This window comes from Daphnia pulicaria, chromosome 4 (assembly GCF_021234035.1).
Source record: "Daphnia pulicaria isolate SC F1-1A chromosome 4, SC_F0-13Bv2, whole genome shotgun sequence".
Classification (NCBI taxonomy): Eukaryota; Metazoa; Arthropoda; class Branchiopoda; order Diplostraca; family Daphniidae; genus Daphnia; species Daphnia pulicaria.
This window is the reverse complement of record NC_060916.1, coordinates 7,105,376-7,124,671: the sequence shown is the minus strand read 5'-3', so window position 1 is coordinate 7,124,671 and position 19,296 is coordinate 7,105,376. Positions and strand designations below refer to the sequence as shown.

At 39.3% G+C, this 19,296-nt stretch overlaps 3 protein-coding genes and 2 long non-coding RNA genes across 7 annotated transcripts; 4 read left to right on the top strand and 1 right to left on the bottom strand.

The window, feature by feature from the left end:
• The first annotated feature begins 2,572 nt into the window (after positions 1-2,572).
• LOC124335979 lies at positions 2,573-3,375 on the top strand. Its single transcript, XR_006916980.1, has 3 exons — positions 2,573-2,697; positions 2,755-2,864; positions 2,933-3,375. It is a non-coding gene; the product is annotated as an uncharacterized LOC124335979 (long non-coding RNA).
• Positions 3,376-5,796: 2,421 nt separating this feature from the next.
• LOC124338455 (ribonuclease P protein subunit p21-like) lies at positions 5,797-6,604 on the top strand. Its single transcript, XM_046792529.1, has 3 exons — positions 5,797-5,969; positions 6,033-6,133; positions 6,210-6,604. The coding sequence occupies exons 1-3, from the start codon at positions 5,853-5,855 to the stop codon at positions 6,439-6,441; spliced, it is 450 nt and encodes a 149-aa protein (XP_046648485.1). The 5' UTR covers positions 5,797-5,852; the 3' UTR covers positions 6,442-6,604.
• A 754-nt stretch (positions 6,605-7,358) lies between these two features.
• LOC124338139 lies at positions 7,359-8,977 on the bottom strand. The gene is made up of 3 exons (XR_006917671.1): positions 8,684-8,977; positions 7,773-8,611; positions 7,359-7,675 (listed from the first exon to the last, which is right to left on the bottom strand). It is a non-coding gene; the product is annotated as an uncharacterized LOC124338139 (long non-coding RNA).
• Positions 8,978-9,154: 177 nt separating this feature from the next.
• LOC124338138 (peptidyl-tRNA hydrolase 2, mitochondrial-like) lies at positions 9,155-9,991 on the top strand. Its single transcript, XM_046792213.1, has 3 exons — positions 9,155-9,360; positions 9,436-9,546; positions 9,623-9,991. The coding sequence occupies exons 1-3, from the start codon at positions 9,247-9,249 to the stop codon at positions 9,905-9,907; spliced, it is 510 nt and encodes a 169-aa protein (XP_046648169.1). The 5' UTR covers positions 9,155-9,246; the 3' UTR covers positions 9,908-9,991.
• A 477-nt stretch (positions 9,992-10,468) lies between these two features.
• LOC124338137 (protein MON2 homolog) lies at positions 10,469-18,605 on the top strand. Of its 3 annotated transcripts, none has more exons than XM_046792212.1 (28): positions 10,469-10,851; positions 10,935-11,075; positions 11,133-11,315; positions 11,379-11,630; positions 11,695-11,820; positions 11,884-12,102; positions 12,184-12,433; positions 12,495-12,651; positions 12,734-13,000; positions 13,072-13,256; positions 13,345-13,622; positions 13,700-13,954; positions 14,026-14,238; positions 14,343-14,518; positions 14,606-14,768; positions 14,848-14,995; positions 15,076-15,197; positions 15,264-15,395; positions 15,518-15,652; positions 15,723-15,973; positions 16,069-16,231; positions 16,311-16,454; positions 16,575-16,706; positions 16,775-16,989; positions 17,068-17,243; positions 17,314-17,557; positions 17,799-17,881; positions 18,087-18,605. In XM_046792212.1, the coding sequence occupies exons 1-28, from the start codon at positions 10,753-10,755 to the stop codon at positions 18,254-18,256; spliced, it is 5,079 nt and encodes a 1,692-aa protein (XP_046648168.1). In that variant the 5' UTR covers positions 10,469-10,752; the 3' UTR covers positions 18,257-18,605. The 3 variants fall into 3 exon arrangements, with proteins under 3 accessions (XP_046648168.1, XP_046648167.1, XP_046648166.1); XM_046792211.1 differs by having other exon boundaries at positions 16,311-16,484; positions 17,317-17,557; XM_046792210.1 differs by having other exon boundaries at positions 16,311-16,484.
• The last annotated feature ends 691 nt before the right edge of the window (positions 18,606-19,296 follow it).

The following is a 19,296-nucleotide window of genomic DNA, read 5'->3' as shown; positions in this document are numbered from 1 at the left end:
TCAAAAAGTAGATCTCACCATGAGATAGCAGAAGTTCAATTTTGTTGTATTTCAACAGTAACCGTCGAATTACCGCACGGTTTGCGAGAATAGATTCAATCATGACACACTTGGAGTTCCAACGAGTAACGTTATCCTTTTTTACGCTACTAGTGGACATGTCCATATCAAGATCTTCAAAGTAGCAATGATCGGTAAATTCAGGTGGCATATTTTCTAAAATGAAACGTAGCTCTTCTTGTGCTGATGATACTTGGGCAGACTTGAATTGAAGAAATAATGCTATTTCTTGACATTTCTTCAGCATTCGCATCAAGGCCGGAATTCGTTTAAATCCATCAGTGACTATTATCAAATTAAAGACGTGAGCCGCACAGTTGATTTGATACCAACGCATCAATTTAGCAGCTAAAAGGACATTGGAGCCTTGGTCACAAACGATAGTTGGCGTCTCGTCAATATTGGCGATGTTGAATTCCTCTACGGCAGATTGAAGATCTCGTTTGATGTTTTCGCCAGTATGTTCATTTACAAACGCTCTTGTTAACAAAGCAAATCGTTCACACTTCCACTTAGAAGATATGAAATGGGCGACGATCGTGATGTAAGGAATTTTCCTGAAGTTGTCTGTCCATAAATCCGTTGACAAAGTCAAATGAATTGAATCTTCTAACTTTCTCATCACCTATTTCTTCGCCTCTTGATAAGCTTCCGGTACATAGGTGCGTGTGAATGTCGTAGGATGAGGTACGACATAGCTAGGCTCTATTTCTTTCAAAGCAGATATAAATCCCAATCCTTTCATCATGTGAGGTGGGCGCATGTCGACTGTAATAATTCTTGTTAACGCTCGAGTGATATATTCTTTTGCCTTTTTTTGCTGATGACAACCGATGGCTGGCTGTCAGAGTTTCCCAGTCCGAGAACTCCTACAGATTGCGAAGAATCAGAAAAGTGTGTGATTAAAAAAAATGTTTTCGTTTCAGGTGCGTCATGTGAGACGTTGTTGAATTGTTATAATTGAATGCTTTCTTGCAAATATTGCATTCGATCCGACCACTGGGAAGTAAAGTCATATATTTCCAAATGGTCGACTTAGATTCACGCCCGGTTGGAGTTTTAGGGCGCATAGCGCCAGCTTCTTCGTTTTCAACGCCAGGTAATTCAGTGTCAACGCCAGCTACTTCATTATCTGCACTGTCTGGTGATGGATTTTCGTTTTCCTCGGCTGAGATGTTTAAAGCTACATTTTCATCAAAATAAATGACGACCTCCTCATCCACTGGATTTCCTGTCAGAAAAAATAGTGTAATAATTAATCGAGCATGAAATGAATTCAGAAAAAAACAACCTTCAGCAGTATCACTCGAATTTTGGTTCATGATGTCATGAAACGCAAAGACATAACCGAAATTGAGTAATCCTTCAGACACAACTATAGAATCCAAAGTCTGTTGGAATGAAATCGCTGCCTGTGTTTAAAAACGCGATTAGTTCCCATGCCAGGTTGGGCATAACATATTTCAATATTATTACCTGAAGTGGCTTACACGAATGGGAGAAATTGAAGAACGTTTCACAGTTGACAGTGAAATTGTGACTTAGGCCTATCACAGTGAAATGCTCGAGCAGTGGTGTATATCCAGTGCAGACTGTTGCCCTAAAAGTGATATGTGAATTAAGAGATGAGGTTAAGTTTAGTAATAAAGGGTAATATACCTATTGGCTAGATAGAGGTTCCAAATACTTCGGATGAACTCGACTACTCTAGATACAGAGCACAGGCCAGGTGTGGTGTAGTATCATGTAATATGGAATCTAGATAAAAACACGAGAATTAAGTACTATAGCAAGACCAATCTAACAAAGCAGACTTGGAATCAGGAATAAATGCCATTTTCTAAAAAGATATTCCATTTGACATACAAGGCTTGACGTGTCCAAATAAAAATTATAGTGGATGCTTAAACAAAAACATGAATAAAGCAAAAATCCACTTTCCTAGCTTAAATAATATTACCTGTAATTTTTTTTATGAAGAATGTCAGGTGTTTCTAAGCCAAATAACAAAAAAATTTCAAATGACAGATGAAAGACTGTAAACTCGACTTTTGCGAGAGAGTCGACTGCAAAGTCGACGTTTTCGACTCGTAATCGATTATTCAGGTCGACCTAAAAAGTCGACTCGAGTCGACTAAAAGTCGATTTTTTAAAGTCGGTACAAGCCACTGCTCCCCGAAAGTCTTTATTGGGAATTTTCTCGACCAATCAGAATCGAGGAAATCCGAAAAACACGATTTAGGGTATTTTTAAGGTTTAGTTTTTAACTATAAGGCATGACGAAGTTAGATATAGAGCTTATTAGATACTTCTGAAAATGTGATTCTTTTAACCTTTTCGATGCATTTAAAAAGTGAAGTAGCGCCCATTTACTTTTTGACGGCTGTGATTTTCCCAGATCTGATAGCAGATGGCGCTACATCAATTAAATATCAAACCCCTCAAAAAGCCATAGCAAGAATCAGTTAAAATAGAGTGGCCTTTTTTAACGTTAGGTCAATCCCACCCATATCTTAGACACTACAAACTTAGATTTAAAATTTAACTAACTCTAAATTCCGGAGGCGCCCAAGGGGCTTTATTTGAATTGTAGCACTGGAAATCGGCAGCCTCTCATTTCCAAAGCTTCAAGCAATGGTACTTGAAACATAAGTTTTAATTGAAAATGTAAATTGACATTCTCATTTTCTGCAGGTACACTCATCAATTAGCTAGTCCCTGTGAATACTTTGAGATGATTAATAGCATTAATCTAATGGAACAAACAGTGACTGTTGTCAATAATTTTTTTAGAGCAGCTCAAGGTAAATCATTGTGGAAGTTTTTTAAAATGATAGATTGTAATTTAATTAGTTTTTTTCATTTATCCAAGGTGGGGTCAGTTTATTTCACTTCATGACCTTTGAGTCAACAATCTTCTGGTCCTCTCTGAGAGACTAGCTTCGACTAATTCTGAAGCAACAAATGCTTGTTTTTCTATGATGGATCATGAGTGAACACTTAATTCTGCCGAGTCAAGAGTCCCTTTCAGGTGATCCCAAGACCCTTCAAACTGGCAATTATCCAAATGAAGAATACATTATGATTACATATTCTTCTGTTTAAACCTTTGTGATCCGTTATAACATGTTCTTTATCGTCCAAATGAAGAATAAATGACGACTTCTCCTGTTTAAAACTTTGTGTCCGATTCCATCACATCCCATTTTATCCAAATGAAAAAGACTCGGCAATGATGACGAGAGAAAGAAATGATGTGAATAAAAAAATCGACAATTTTCTCCCTTCTTAACTTTTTTATTAATAGCAACATTCAGTTAATAATATAACAATCAACAAACCAACAGAAAGCAATTGAACAAAATTACGACAAATTTGCAATAAATAATTACGACAAAAATTACTTAGGTTTTAGGACGACTTGCATAGAATTTTACTAAGACTGCAAGACAGAAGAAAACCAATAAAAACAATAATCGTCTGCAACACCCTTGGTAGCCACGGTGCAGTTCAGCAGTTTATCCGCTAGGGGCAGGACAAGCAAAACAGAAACTCGTGGTCAGTAGGGATAGGGCTAAAAAGATAGGACATGCGAAACCAGTCTTCTTTATCTACGATACCACCCCCTCTTCTACCAGAGCTATAGAATACTGGTAGTGCCACTGCCATGTTAACACTTCCTCTCGGAAATTTTCTCTGGGACTGAAGCCAACTTTAGCAATCGATAGTGAAAATCGGAGCTAATCGGAGCTAAGATATCGATCTCGCTCCTTGCCACTCCTCCACTTTTCCCTCCATTCCTATTACCATGCCTATACCCTACTTCCCCACCCACCCACCGTGGCGCTTACAGCTAAGGAGGAGGGCAGGCAAGCAGGCTTCAATTCCAGAGAAAAAAAGCAATGGAAGGGCTCGTCATATGAGTGGTGGTACCAGTATTCTATGGCTCTGCTTCTACCATGCCAGAGCTATAGAATACTTGTAGCGCCACTGCCATGTTAACTCCTCCGCTCGGAAATTTTCTCTTGATTGAAGCCAACTTTAGCAATCGATAGTGAAAATAGGAGCTAAGATATCGATCTCGGCCCTTACCACTCCTCTAATTTTCCCTCCATTCCTATACCATTCCTATACCCTATTTCCCCACACACCCGCCGTGGCGCTTATAGCGTCGGGACAGGGCAGGCAAGCAGGCTTCACTTCCAGAGAAAAAAAGCAATGGAAGGGCTCGCCATATGAGTGGCGGTACCAGTATTCTATACCTGGGTTTTGTGCTATTGCACCGTCAGGCCGCTAGGGGCGCTCTGACGGCTGACGGTTGGGGGTACTCCTCTCTAGTCCTTACATCTGACGGCTGGAGCTACCCTACCCCTTTCTGACGGCTGGGTGTACCACTGTACCCCCTTTTCAGAACCGTCAGGCCGCTAGAGGCGCTGTGACGGCTGGGCCTCTCTACGGCTGGGTGCTGTGTACCCTCCCCTTTTCTGACGGTTAAGGTAGGAGCTCCCCTACCCCTTTCTGACGGCTGGAGTAACCCTTCCCCTTTCTGAGGGCTGGGTGTACCTTACCGTAACCACAACCATCAGGCCGCTAGAGGTGCTGTGCGGCTGAGACATTTAATCGGGGGTACCTTATTCATAATGTTTGTTTTTTTTTAATATTTGCATTGTACAATTTCAGCACATAAGTATTGAACAGGAGTTATGTAAATTTAAGTAGATTAAATTTAATTTAATGATGAGTATGTTGCTGATAGTACTTGTTATGTAAACATATTTTATTTTATTTTATTTTTTTCTAAAAATTACTTAACGCTATGCAAAATACTTATCCTGGAACATAAAATATTTATAAAAAAAAAAAAAAAAAAATTGGATAAGGCAGAATAAGAATAAGGTATCCCCGATTAAATGTCACAGCGTCTCTAGCGGCCTGACGGTTCTGGAAATGTGGGTACACCCAGCCGTCAGAAAGGGGGAGGGTAGATTCAGCCGTCAGATAGAGATGGTACCCCCAACCATCAGCCGTCAGAGCGCCCCTAGGGGCCTGACGGTGCAAAGTGCAATAGCACAAAACCCCATTCGAGCACCGTCAGCCTGAATAGAATTTTCGGTCGCAAAAAGAATATCTGGCAATGTTGCTAACCAGACGACTGTAGCCATGGACTACTTTAACTAAAGGACGGGACTCTTCGCCTATCTCGCCGTGTTAAAGCTAGTCGGGTGGGGGTTGTTCAGGAGATAATTAATGGAAAACATCAATAAATGCAGTTTTTTTCGCTGATTCCAACTGTGTTTATAAATCTTAGTAAAAAAAACTAATTAATAAGGTATTCTAAGTTTACTTTCAGGAGAAGGGGTAAAAAGACAAAACACCGGTGCCATCTAGCAGCCTAAGCTCTAAAGAATATATGCCACAAGGTAAAAGAGAGTTAGGCAGCTATGTGAAAGCAATAGAGATAAGAGAGTGGTGTCTCTTTCTCTAGGTATGCACGAATGGGCATCTGCTTGCAGACTTCAAAGAGCTTAGGAGGTTTGGTTCCTAGATGGCATCGGTGTTTTGTCTTTTTTTCAAATTTTCCGTAAAGTAATTTGCAATATCTCTATAACCGTACATTTTAGGTATAGGGACATTAGGTAAAACAATACATATTTTTAAATTTCGATTCCGATTCTCCCGGAAAAAATGTTACATGCATGGCCGATATAGGAAAGGCCGAAGAGTCCTTTAGTTAAAGTAGTCCATGCTGTAGCAGACGAAGGAGTGGTGTGCTTCAAAAAAGTGTTAAGTGTATGTATTTCGCTGCTACAAACGGCGCACCATATTTTATCAGCAAAATGAATATGTCTGGGAAAAAAACGAACACTTCTGGATCTGATGGATTTCAAAGACTTAATTTCCTATATCAGGTATACTTTTCTGATACAGTTTCATAAAATAAAATTTTAATTTGTAAATTTCCTTCTAATCAGGCATCGATTGTGGCCTTGAATGCAGTTCCTCACTGTCCACAGATAACTTCGGTATTTGGCAAGAATATGATTAGCATCGGAAAAAAACTTCAACTAAAACTGTAATAATTAGATTTAGTGACATACTTGCTTATTAGATAAACTGATGAACATGTACTTATCACTATTTTCGATCAGGGACCACTCTGTAAAACGAACAATATGTAAAGGATGTAAAGTTCTATTGATTCCAGGGAAATCAGTAGAAGTAAAAATAAAACAAATTCCTGCTTCCAGAAAAAGAAAAAGTCGGTGTGGAAATCAGAGGAAAATTCAGGAATGGAAGTGTATGTTCTGTAGCTGTGTTAAACAGTTTGTTTTGAATCCTGGATACTCACTGTGGGCCGAGCAGAATATGGATTCCACATAATAATTTTTAAAAAAAGGATAAATTATAAAAAGAAAATTCTATTGAAAAAGAATTTCCCCCACTCAGAAGTTTTGATGTGTGTCTGTGTGATAAAAATCTCATGTTAAGAATGCAAGTCACATTCTAGAACTGACCTGTCTTGAATAAAAAGATTATTTTACTATGTTAGCCTCAATCTATCTTAATCTACTTATAACTACAATTTATTTACAATCAATATTTACACATTTTGGATGCATTTAACTTCTGTAAACAAAAAATATGAAAAAGGATTATCTTTCATTCACGAGGAAATTCAAATGGATATGTTCCTTTAGCTCACAACCCTCTCATCCACGAGAAATCGTTAAACGGAGATTTTCCCTTAGCTGTGTAGCTCCCAGTGGGATATGTTCATCAACGTACGGTACCTGCTATACGACCTACTTGAAGTTCAACACGTCTTGAGATTGCGCAGCTAATTCAAACTTGTAGATTTTGGATGTGTCAGATCTGATTGGGTTCAAATTCAAGCTCTTTCAGATCCTTCACATGACAGAAAGGAATGTAAGGGAAAGACAGTATTGTTGGGAGCCACATGTGAGCTGGTGCACTGTATCGCCTTTGCACCCGTACAATTATTATTAAATTAAAGATATTATTACATTTTTTATTTAAAAGAAAAATTCCAATTCTTTACCAGACGTGAACTTCAACATCCTCGCCAGAAATTGCTTTAGAGTAAAAATGCCCTTGATGACTTCAACGAATGACGAAATCATGTTGTTGACGATTGTAGTTACGCAGGCGCTGCTGGTCAAACTAGCAAATTGATAGACCCATAGTTAAATAAGTAGCCAACGAAACCGCTGTAGAGTCGGTGGCAGTGGTATCCTCTTGTGAAAGAGTTCATGTATATCATCAATCATCATTGTGAAAGAGGTTATCGAATAATTGCGCCTTTTCTTCTTGGCTTTATTACATCGCCACCCGGGAACACAATTCCACGGCGTATTTGGCCCAGGCCGACCGAAAAGAAATGCACAACGCAAACCCAACTGGAGTAAAGATGTCAGTATTATCCACCAAAACTCTTTGCGGCAATCCCAGAGCAAAGATTCGAGAAAGTTAAACAAAAAGTAAGTTTCCATTTAGAATAAATTAAAATAAAAGTTGAGGTGTATTTTGATTACGTAAGGGCTTCCGGAAAGTTTTCCAACCGGCAATATTCCGCCATTATATTGCGATTGCACCACTAGAAGAAGAAATGTTTTTGCTCTTTTATTGATTTTTAAAAAACTAAGTGATTAAGATGAAGTCGACATAATAAATGTTTTGAAAGGGAGTAGTACCGTGAGATCAACTTGATGTCGTTCGCGGACTAACATTGTAGCAATCTCGAGCAATCTCGAGTCGTCCTCAGCTTTCATATTATCAGCTGGTAAGGTTCACCCGACTAGGCCGCCCGACTTCCAGCCGGTCCAGTCGCCAGGGTCTTTGCCCGCAGAAGTCCAGTTGTGACGATTCGCCGAATGAAATTGAGTCAAGTTACTAATGACAGTTTCTTCGAAAAGCATCGCAATCTTGGTAGCAAGCCTTATTCCTTAGAATAGAATGCGCAGACTGTTGGTAGAAGAAGCCAGGATGTTGAGTCTGGATTGCCGGAAGTACTATAACTCACTCGCATGCATCATCCTCAAATAAAATGCCGACCGTCAAAAATCTAAACAAAAGAATTCATAAATATAATGAAAAATCATTTTTGAAAAAGAAAAGCGTTATTTTAATTATACTGGGCACCCAACCAGGCGTGGTGTTCGAATTTCCTCAAAGGGTTCCAATCCTCCCAATTCACAGCCCAAAAAAAGTCCATGGGCATGACTCCTGAAATGGGCGATAGCTTCGCTAGGAAGATTAGGCAAGAACGAGAGCCGCCAGACTTTGAAACCGATGTAGCCTATGCAATCTTCACTTCAGTGACATTGGCATCTATAATACGAAGCTCTAACAAATGCGCCATTGTAACATACTGCTTATAAGTTCGTGGTAAAATCCGATTTTAAACTTATGTCTCACAATCAGGTTGACGCCGTGATTTTTACGGAATTGTATTTGAATGTCATGTTTAATTAGTCGCGGTGGGAGCGAACAGCAACGGCCCGCGATGAGAAATGATTATTGTGCGCTTTGGCTAAGTTCATAGAATGCGTTCTCTAACCTGTTTCGTAGTATAATGTATACAGTATTTAAAATAAAGTTATACCTCAAGGTACATCCCTGTAGATAGCGGTAGATGATCGTTACGGCAAGGAAGGACAACGAGCGCTTTTGACTGAATGATTTAGCCTACCGAGTTGTTTGGATTTGCATGTTTAGTTTTCCATGCAGGATCGCCCCACTCCAAATCATAGAAGGGAACCAAGACACCTAGAATCTGATTCAGGAGTTTGGCCATCCATTTTATTTTCAAGATGCCTTTAGGAATGTATCATGGTATCATTCATATGACGTTCTCGAAACACTGAAACAGCCAAACAGGTTCGGACAAATGACAAACCCTTATCCTTATGGACTAATTTCTTGGCCGTGGCTCTATCATCCCCTCTATATACCATGCCGACAGCGCCGACAGTACGACATGTTTGCTAATGCTATCCCTATCCGCCACCGCTTTAGGCAACAGACAGTTGCCCAGATGAGTGGCCGTGAATAGAGTAGGCCAAGTTTGAGCAAATCAATTCTTTCAAAATAATTCACTGTCAGTGTGTGTGTCTGTGTGTGTCAGTGGAAAAAAAAAAAAAATAGTGTTTTATTCTGGATATCAGGATGGCTGCATTCACAGACTTTATTAGTCCGTCATTTGTGGTTGGATTATCTTGTGGAATCATATCATCAGCATTGCTTTACAAATTAATGAACAGCACAAGCCCAGGATATGTAGTAAGAATTGAGTATTAATTTTGAGAGGGTAATTCAAAAACAAAAATTTTACTATTGCATTTTTTTGGTTTTTAGGACGAGGAATTATCATATGGAGATGCAGTCAACAACAGTGGAAAAACATACAAATTAGTCCTTGTTGTTCGAAATGATCTAAAAATGGGGAAAGGAAAAATTGCTGCCCAGGTTTCTTGTCTCTAGTTGTGTAATTTATTTACATGTTATTATAACTTATTTTTAAAAAATTACTTCCATAATGCAGTGTTCACATGCTGCAGTTGCAGCTTACAAGCAAATGAAACAAAAAGATCAAGAAATTTTGAAACACTGGGAAAACCTTGGCCAACCTAAAGTTGTGGTTAAAGTTGATTCAGAGGAGGAGCTGCTGTCAATTGCAGCAAATTCAAGAAGTAAGGGTCTCCAAACGACTGTTATAAGAGATGCTGGAAGAACTCAAATTGCACCAGGGTCAAAGACTGTTTTAGGTGTTGGACCAGCTTCCTCAGAAATGGTTGATCAAGTAACAAATCATCTAAAACTTCTTTAAAGTTGTTTTATGGGTTCTGTATACTGGGATCTATAATGTGCTTTCTTTCAAAGATTGCTTCTGGAATAAACCATTCATAATATATTGAGCTAGAAAAACAGACTTTGTATTTATTTGATACCTATAAAACAGAAATCATGTGTAAGCTATTGGTTTGTCTGGTAAATTGGAATTTGGTCCGCTAGATATCCGTCTTTTTCTAGCCATAAGGTAAATATGTAACAAGAAATAAACCAATGATAAAAAAAAAAGAAAAATATGGTGCAGAAAAATACGGAACAGGGGGATAGTTCTAATCAAATTTCCTAGCTATATTAGCTTAGCCTATTTACGTATGTTATGACCTATCACCGATTATTTGTTATGTATAGATACATTATACTCTATGCACAATTGTCCATAATAAGGTTTTTTATTTTATTTTATTTTTTTATTTTGTTTTGTTACTTATGTTAGTATCGCCGTATCGCCTATCGGATACTCAACTCAACTGCTGAGAATAGGGCGCCAATCTTTTTTTTAAAAATAATTTATATTACTTTCCGTTACCTCTAGATGGCGGGACAGTAAAAATCCCCACGTCACAATAACTGTTTCTGCAAAATTCATTTGACTACCGGGAAGTGATTGTTTTTTCTTAATTTTGAGAAATACAATTTACTATTTGCAATTCCAATCACCCAGTCAGCATGTTTTTTCAACATTATGCAATCAAGGTTTTGTGATTATGATGTTGTTTTGTGACTAAACCAAGTTGTGTGGATACCCTCTATTTAGCATTACCGCATTACAAAAGTAGTGTTTCTTTACAAATAGCTAAACAACTGGTTATAGATTTTTATAGAATGGATAAAGATCAGGTTAATAGGGTAATTGAAGGACTTCAGTCTGATCTGAAAACTTTGATACTTGAAACAAGGAAAAAATACACTTCAGTTAAAGAGGTAAATTGAAATACATGACAAGTTCAAATCAATACTTTAAATTGTCACCATACATCTGTTATTGCAATATTCATTTTCTGCAGGCATGTGAGGAAGTGCTGTCAAAATTAAAAAACTCTTATGGCAGTTCCCAGCTGACACATCAAACTCTACGAAGCATTACCAATCCTGCCCTGTATCCACTCATTCAAGGATGTGAAACAAAAGATCCCAAACTAACAAAAGTATTCATTTTCTTTTTAGACAAAAAACTTATCTTGTTAAATTTTTGTATTATGCAGGTATGTTTAGGGGCTATACAAAGATTTATCACATATGATTTACTTGATGAAAAAGGAGCCAAATATGTAATTAATGTTATGTGGCTTTTGATGGAAAATAACATTGATGAAGTGAAAGTCCTCCAAACTGCTGCATTGCTACTTACAACTAGCAATTTAGTTAGAGGGGATTCACTCTCCAAGGTATAGAAAAAAATCAATTTTGCTATATGAAGCAAGAAAATCTCTATTATAATGTTTGAACAGTGTCTAGTGCTGTGTTTTCGACTCCACTTCGCTAAGGATGCTACAATAGGAAACACAGCTGGAGCTACCGTCCGTCAACTAGTTTCATTAGTTTTTGAAAGGGTGGTTATAGAAGACGCATCATCAAATGAAGAGCCTCCTGCATTAGTCGATAGTAGTTTTTCTGGCGGCAGCAAAGAATTTATTAAATTACCCGATTCTCCTCTGAAGGCGCTTAAACCGTTTGCACAAGATGCATTTTCTCTTTTTCAAGTATGTATCTGTGTGTTTTTTCCATCGGAAACATCGTTTCATTAATTGTTGATTATTATCGAAGGACCTGGTGATGTTGGTCAACGGCGATCAACCATCCTGGCTAATCGGAATGACCGAGATGACCCGAACGTTTGGAATCGAATTATTGGAGAACATCTTGTCCACGTTCTATAGCGTCTTTTTCAAGGTTCTAAATTATTAATGTAATAAGGATAAGGAAAGCAATGTTAACTGATCAATGTTTCAATAGCACCAGGAATTTAGTTCATTGTTGAAAGAGAGAGTGTGTGCTCTGGTGATCAAGTTGTTTTCACCCAATGTGAAGTCTCAGTATAGAATTGCGATCGGTCATCAACAGCAACAGTTACAAACACAACAACCCATAACAACAGACAAACCATTTTTTCCCGTCAGTATGCGACTTTTAAGACTAGTATCTGTATTGGTACAGAAGTATTATTCATTACTGGTGAGAAAAAATTATGCTCGAGTATTCTACTTTGTTTAATACTATAAAAATAATGTTGTCTTCTCTTTCACAATCGTTTAGGTTACAGAATGTGAAATATTTCTGTCGTTAATCATAAAGTTCTTGGATCCTGATAAACCGGCATGGCAGAGAGCATTAGCTTTAGAAATCCTCCATAGGTTGCTGGCTCAACCTTTGTTGGTGAAGTCTTTCTGTCAAAGCTACGACATGAAACCACATGCAACAAACATATTTCAAGATACCGTCAATTCCCTCGCCGCGTGTATACAGTCACTCTTTGTGACAACACCGCCGGGTCTTGCTTCTTCAGGTATCATAATGTCAAATAGAGAAAAAAAGATAATGTTTTAAAATACCTGATTAATTTTCAGCTCAAGCAGCGTTGACCAATTCAACATCGTCTTCGTCTCCCTTGATAAATACGGTTAGTATGGGACCAGGGATCTCTCCGCAAGCTGGCTTCTATTATCGTGGCGTTTGGATACCCATATGTACTGTGTTTACCAGCGGACAACCGAAAGCCACTTTGTATGATTAATTCAATTTTTCTCTCCTCTTTATCGCCCGTCTAACCTTCTGCTGAATAACATAATCCGTCTTTTTTTTACAGCCTCGAAATGTTGGACAAAACTGATCCGCCTAGCATCCAAGATGGTTACTGCATGTCTGTAGCGTACGCATGCTTGCTGGATGTTATCCGTTCAATATCACTTGTGGTGCAAAACACACCCTGTGGTAACGCAAGCGACTCATCGGCGCCTTCAGATGGAGCTCCAAATGAAAAGACTTCTATTGACGACGATTCCTTTAGCATTCAGCTTGTCAATTCTAGTTGGTGTGGGTTATTAGCGGCCTTAACCCTCCTACTTGAGGCTAGGTAAAAAATTTGTTTTTAAGTAAAAACATTTTTTTCTTTTCGAAAGTGATTCATTCCAAGGCTTTTATTAGTACTGACGAGACAAGCACGGAAAATGTGCTCAAATCTCTACAGACGTTCGCCAGTGTGAGTGGCCGTGTTGGATTGACAACTCCTCGTGATGCTTTCATAACCGCATTGTGTAAAGCCTCCTTGCCGCCCCATTACACATTAACCGTTCTTAACGCTTCCTCTCCTGGAACGGTCACTAGTCGAGGTAAACACTCAATTTTGTTTGTTTGCTTGTCTGTTTGTTTTTCGCTTAATTAAGTTTAATTTTTCTGTGACTGCAATGAATCCTGTAGTCGCACAGTCTCGACAACCGAGCACCGAAAGCTATGGCCAACATATGGTTAACACTGGAGGAAACGCAAATGCCAATATTGAGACGGAATTCCGCCAGCATTTGATCGTGGCTGTCGGGTCCCCACTGCCTACTCCTTCGCAGCCTGCCGGATGTCAGCAGGGGCCGGTTGTTTTGACAGCCAAAAATTTACAATGCATGCGCGCTATCTTGAGTGTTGCTCATTGCCACGGAGCAGTGTTGGGATCTGCATGGCACATGGTCTTAACTACATTACAAGTATGTGTTCTTGTGTTTCCTTAATGTTAAGCTGAGTATTTAATTCTTTTTCTTCTACATTCCACTTATGTGAACAGCATCTGGCATGGATTTTGGGCTTAAAGCCGTCGAGTGGTGGTTCTTTAAAATCATCACGGCCGTTGATGGAATCGAGTTCGGCCACTCTAGTGCCAAGTACTGCCGCGGTGCTGGCTGATTTGCCCGTTCTTTCGTCCATGTTAAGCCGATTGTTCGAATCTAGCCAATATTTAGATGATGTGGCTCTCCATCATTTGATCGACGCTTTACGCCAGTTGTCACAGGAAGCTCTTGAAGTTGCCTATTCCAATAGGGTATGTATTATCTGAAGCTGAATTTAAAAAAGAACTATGTTTTAATTAAATGTATTCAATATTTAACTCAGGAGCCATCACTTTTTGCGGTGGCCAAACTGTTAGAAACGGGCCTTGTCAATTTGAATCGTGTTGAAGTTCTTTGGCGTCCTGTGACAAACCATTTACTTGAAGTTAGTAGCCATCCGCTTAACCGCATGAGAGAGTGGGGAATAGAAGCCATTACTACTTTAGTTCGATCAGCTATTCAATATCAACATTCTACTTCTTTAAAAGAGAACCAGGTTAATACCATTAGTTATCGATTTTTTTTTTTTGTTAAATTACTCGAGCATTTTTAGGAATTGAACGCTTATACCTCCTTTTCTCTTCTTTTTTTGTTTTATAGAGGTTGCAAACATTGTTAATATCGCCGTTGAATGAGTTATCTAGTACCAGCTTTGCAGATGTACGGCAAAAGCAAGTAGATTGTGTCCTCCATCTGCTGCACAGCTCCGGTGACATAATCTCTTTTGGATGGCCCTTGTTCCTCAACATAATAGGAGCTATCAACAATTCTCAAGGGTATTATTAAACCAACTTTTGTCTGTTAATGATGCTCACTGTGTTTTTGTTTCTTTTTTTTTCTGTTTTGCGCTATCGATCTTAAAGAGAGAATTCAATTCGCTCAGCGTTCCAATGTTTGCAGTTGGTGGTTACGGATTACCTCCCTATTTTGCCATGGAATTGTCTGCCTCTAGCAGTTGAGACAACTGGAAAATTTGGATCGCAAACACAGGATCTCAACGTCTCACTTACGGCCATAGGTTTGATGGTAAAGAAACAATCACACTTCTTTTAGTCCTTTTAACATATTTTTGGTACGTTTTTTCTACCATTGTGTACGTTTTAAGTGGAACATATCCGACTATTTTTATCAAAACCGAGAAGTATTACGCTCTTCATTGTGTGAAGAAAAAAATAAAGTTTTCCCAGACTTTCCCGGTGTGCCAAATATGGCTGCCTTCGACAAACTCTGGATGTGTCTGTATACCAAACTTGGTAATAAATCGCCTGTTTGCTTGTTTTTCTTTGGAGGGAAATGGTTACTAATTTGAATTTTAATGTTTTACTTGGCTTAGGTGAGTTGTGTATCGATGAACGCCCAGCGGTTCGCAAATCAGCTGGCCAAACACTCTTTAGCACTATTGCAGCCCATGGAGATCTTCTGCATCATAACACTTGGCAGGCTGTCGTGTGGCAGGTAAAATAAATAAAAAGATGATAGTTATTATTTATTATTTATTTAAATTCGTTGTCATATATTCAGGTATTGTTTCCATTGTTGGATAATGTCAAGAAATTATCTGGGCAAGCTAGTGATGTAAAGGTGGACACTTCCGGAAGTATGCTAATCCATCATTCACGTAACACAGCTCAAAAACAATGGGCAGAGACTCAAGTATGAATTACTTTTATCTTATTTGATTTATTTTTATTTTTTTTTATATATATGCATACATATTTGTTAGTGGCTAACAGCTAAAATAGGACAATTAATATTTATTTCATTTATTAACACAGGTGCTGACACTTTCTGGCGTCGCTCGTGTATTCCAGACTAAGCGGCCAATGTTGCAGTCACTAGATGAATTTTCAAGGGCTTGGATTCTTTTGCTTGAACACATTGAAAATTCGGCATTGAGTAAAAACTCTGAGGTAAATCATGGGAACTTCATATTATTTGTCAGTGTCATCATAGAAATGTATTGCATCGATATGATGTTAGGTTTCGCTGGCCTCATTGAAAGCGTTTCAAGATGTTCTGTCAACGACGACTAAATGCAATTCCAGTGAATCGAATGGTAGTGGGTCCCACGATGATTTCGTCTGGAACGTGGCCTGGAAAGCCTGGCTTCAAATTGGAACATTAGCGACGAGTCCGCAAAAAGAAGAGCGCGTAACTTATATTCCGTCACAGCCGTTCCTGACCGCCTTAGTGCTTATCTTTCCTGGACTCTTCCAATATATAAAATCTAGGTACTACTAAAGATTGGAATTACCAAACTTTTTATTTTAGTTTAATTATGTAATGTCCTTTTCTCCATTATCTCCTGCCGCCTTTATTTGTACAGGTTCGGGTCGGACAATTTGCAGATGTTGTGCACTGTCCTTCAATCAGCAGTCAGCGTTCCCGTGCATGGTGAAGCTTCTCCGTTCATTCTTCCATCGGTGAATGACCCTGTGCTGACACCACTCCAAGAAGGAGTTTTACTCTGCATGGATACTTTGCAACGGGTACTTCACAATTGAACTGTTAGCAAGTCCATTGTTTAGAGTATCAAAATCGATTTTTTTTTCTTTTTTTCCATTACAGGACTTTGTCTCTGGAAACGAACTGATGAAATCCATGATACCTGCACTCTTTTATCAACTTTTGGTTTTTGCTGGCTTTGCTTGTCAAGCTCCAACCTATGGGCAACTCAAGACTAAATCCATAAGCTCTTTCAAAGGAATGCAGGTGAATCTCCATTCATGTCACATTAAACAGGTCCATGTCCTAAAAACTAACAGCCAACGAATTTACGAATTCCGTTGATACGTACGTATAAAACCATAATTTTTTTATTTGCATTTTTAGTCTGCAGAATGGGTCACGTTAAACTATGTTCCATTTGGAGAAAAATGTTTGACTATGGCTGTCCATTTGTATGGGAAAACGTGCCAAGAAGAAGTCGTTAATCAGTCTCAAGTGTTGACCAGCATTATTAGAGTAAGTCTCATTACAGATTTAGATTACCGCGGTGACTTTGATTCCAAAATACTTTTTTGACTTCTCAGTGCCTTCGTTTGCCGCTAAGTCTTAAGTATGACTGCACCTCTCAGACGACTTGGCGACTTGCAGTTCACTCTTTACTGCATGTCTTACGTTTGGGATTACCCATGGCTCGGCTGAGACCCGACAATCAGGAGAATAATATAAATGTACAGGAAGCTATGCTGCCGCTTTGGACGGAAATCACTCTAGCGTTAGACGAATTTCTTTTCCCCAAAAGGTTGGAGGAAAAATCGAGTTCATCCATTTACGTTTTTTCTAATTAAATTTATTTATTTTTTTATTTTTATGTAACTAGCGTGCCTTTGGCCAATCAAACGCCAGAAGAAATTCAATCGGATGAATTGTTGGACTGCCAAGTAATGGAGTTGATACGTGACGAAATATTACCGCAGGCCAATTTCTATCCACCACATTTCATCTCCAAAATCATGGGGTTGCTCAGCAAGGGATCCATTCATCTGGTTCCACCAGGTAATATTAAACATGGGGCAGAAAAAAAAATAATTATTTTAAGTATTAACCGAATTGTGTGTGTACATAGTAGATAGTGAGACTGGACCTAAACTGCGCGAGGAGTTTGCTCGCGTCTGCTTCGAGGTGCTGTTGCAGTTTTCGTTGTTTCACGAAGAAAAACAACAGCAGCAAGAACAAACGAAGATACCTTCCGGCAATCCTAGCCAGGTTACAAATCAGCTTGCCATCACGGCACTTCTTGATCGATTTCATAAAGTTCTGGCTGCTTTTGCTCAAGACGCCAAGACTAGTGGCCAGAGCCCCATGCCAAGGTGAGTCTTTTGGCTACATTTCCTCCCCTTGGCGAGCTTTGCCTCTTTTGCCCTTCCAAATACAAAATAAATGTTTCGCCGGAAGCGGTTTCTGCCGTGTCTAGTACATCAAAGTCAACGTTTTTGTGAATTCTGTGCGGTACGGCGCCGCTCGCCCTTCTCCTCACACGATAAAATCCCATCGTATGTTTATCGATAAACCCCATAATTTTACTTTTGTGCACACATCAACTTTGAATAGGTATCGCACTGCCGAAATTGCCTTCACTCTGCAAGGGCTTTCCTCTCTAATATCGGCTTTAAAGAAGATTCCGACCACAAAGGGTAACGAGAATTTTTCCTTACTTTCAGTCTTGAATGCAGTTTGTTGGAACCAGTCACAGACATTTCCTTTTCCTCGTCTGAAGTCTGAATCCTTCCAACAACTGTTGAAAGTCAATTGAAACCGAGCCGTAACTTGATACTTATTTGTTTGTCTGTTTTATTTTCTTTCCCGTCGTTTCCGCCAACTCCGAACCCGACGATGCAGTGAATCCGTTGACTTGGAGGCAACTAATTTCTCTGTATCCGCACTTGGTTGAGCTGACGGCCGTGGATTCGACTCGCATTGGGCGAAATCTCCGCGACGCCCTTTGCCAGTATTCTGATTTACTGCAACCGCCGGCGGCCACCGCTTCAACTTCAATCAACGGAACTTGATGAATAAAAACGGCGGCCACCCCATGAAATTAAATGAAAAGAAATAAAAAGGTTGTTTGGAAATGTTTATTTGGTTTCCCAGCCGAAAGCCTGTGTGATGTTGTTTAGTTTTGTTTTTGTTTTCGTTTTTGGTTTTTCATTTTTTTTTTTTTTTCTGTTGATATCTTAGCGTGTTTCGTGTCATGTGTGCCAAGTGGATGGCAACAATAACGTCGACCACGTCGTTGAAATATGGTCGTTGGTCTTGTTTTCCTGATATCTATTTTTTTGGCTCCTTTTGTCTTTTCGTCGCCTCTCTGGGCGTGAGATGTATACACAATGCCCGCAACTTTAGCGGTGTAACCACAGACTTTTTGCTCTTATCAAGGGATTAGATGAAATCATATGCCGAGCTTTATGAAATCGTGCGAATTTTTTCTTTTTTGTTTCTTTTTTTTTTTCGTCGCTTGGATAAGGCCGCGTTTAGCTCCGAGGCAGTTGGCGCTGCATAGTCTAAATGAAAATCCATAACGTCAGGCAAAAAAGGGAACGACTGCTGGCCTCATCACTAGTGATATATGTCAGCCGCTAAACAAGTTTGGCGTGGTAATCAATACGACTGGTCTCCGCCTACTCTATTCGCCTACACGACTTTCTCTGCTGCAGCTCTTTGTGCGATGTGCAGCAGTCATATCTCGCTGCCTTCCTTTCCTGCCTTTTTTTTCTCTCTTTTCTCTTGGACAGAGCCTTCGGAGGATGTGGCTGAAACGTCAAGAGATAGACATCAAAGTTGGAGTTTTAAAGATCCATGTATATATCACGCTTCAAACTATAATCGACCCTACCCTCTTCAGGATTTTGTCCTCTTTTTTGGTCCCCTCTGTACCAATCTTTTGATCTGTTGGGTTCACACAAATGGGGAAATTTCAAAAGAGCTAAGAAAAAGAGTATAGTACGCCGGGAGGAAAAAAAAAGAGGGAGTGCCAGACGGGAAACCCGCAACGTCTCTCTCTATATCTAATCCGAGCCCTTTGAGCAGTTCACAAAAAAAGGAGACAGCA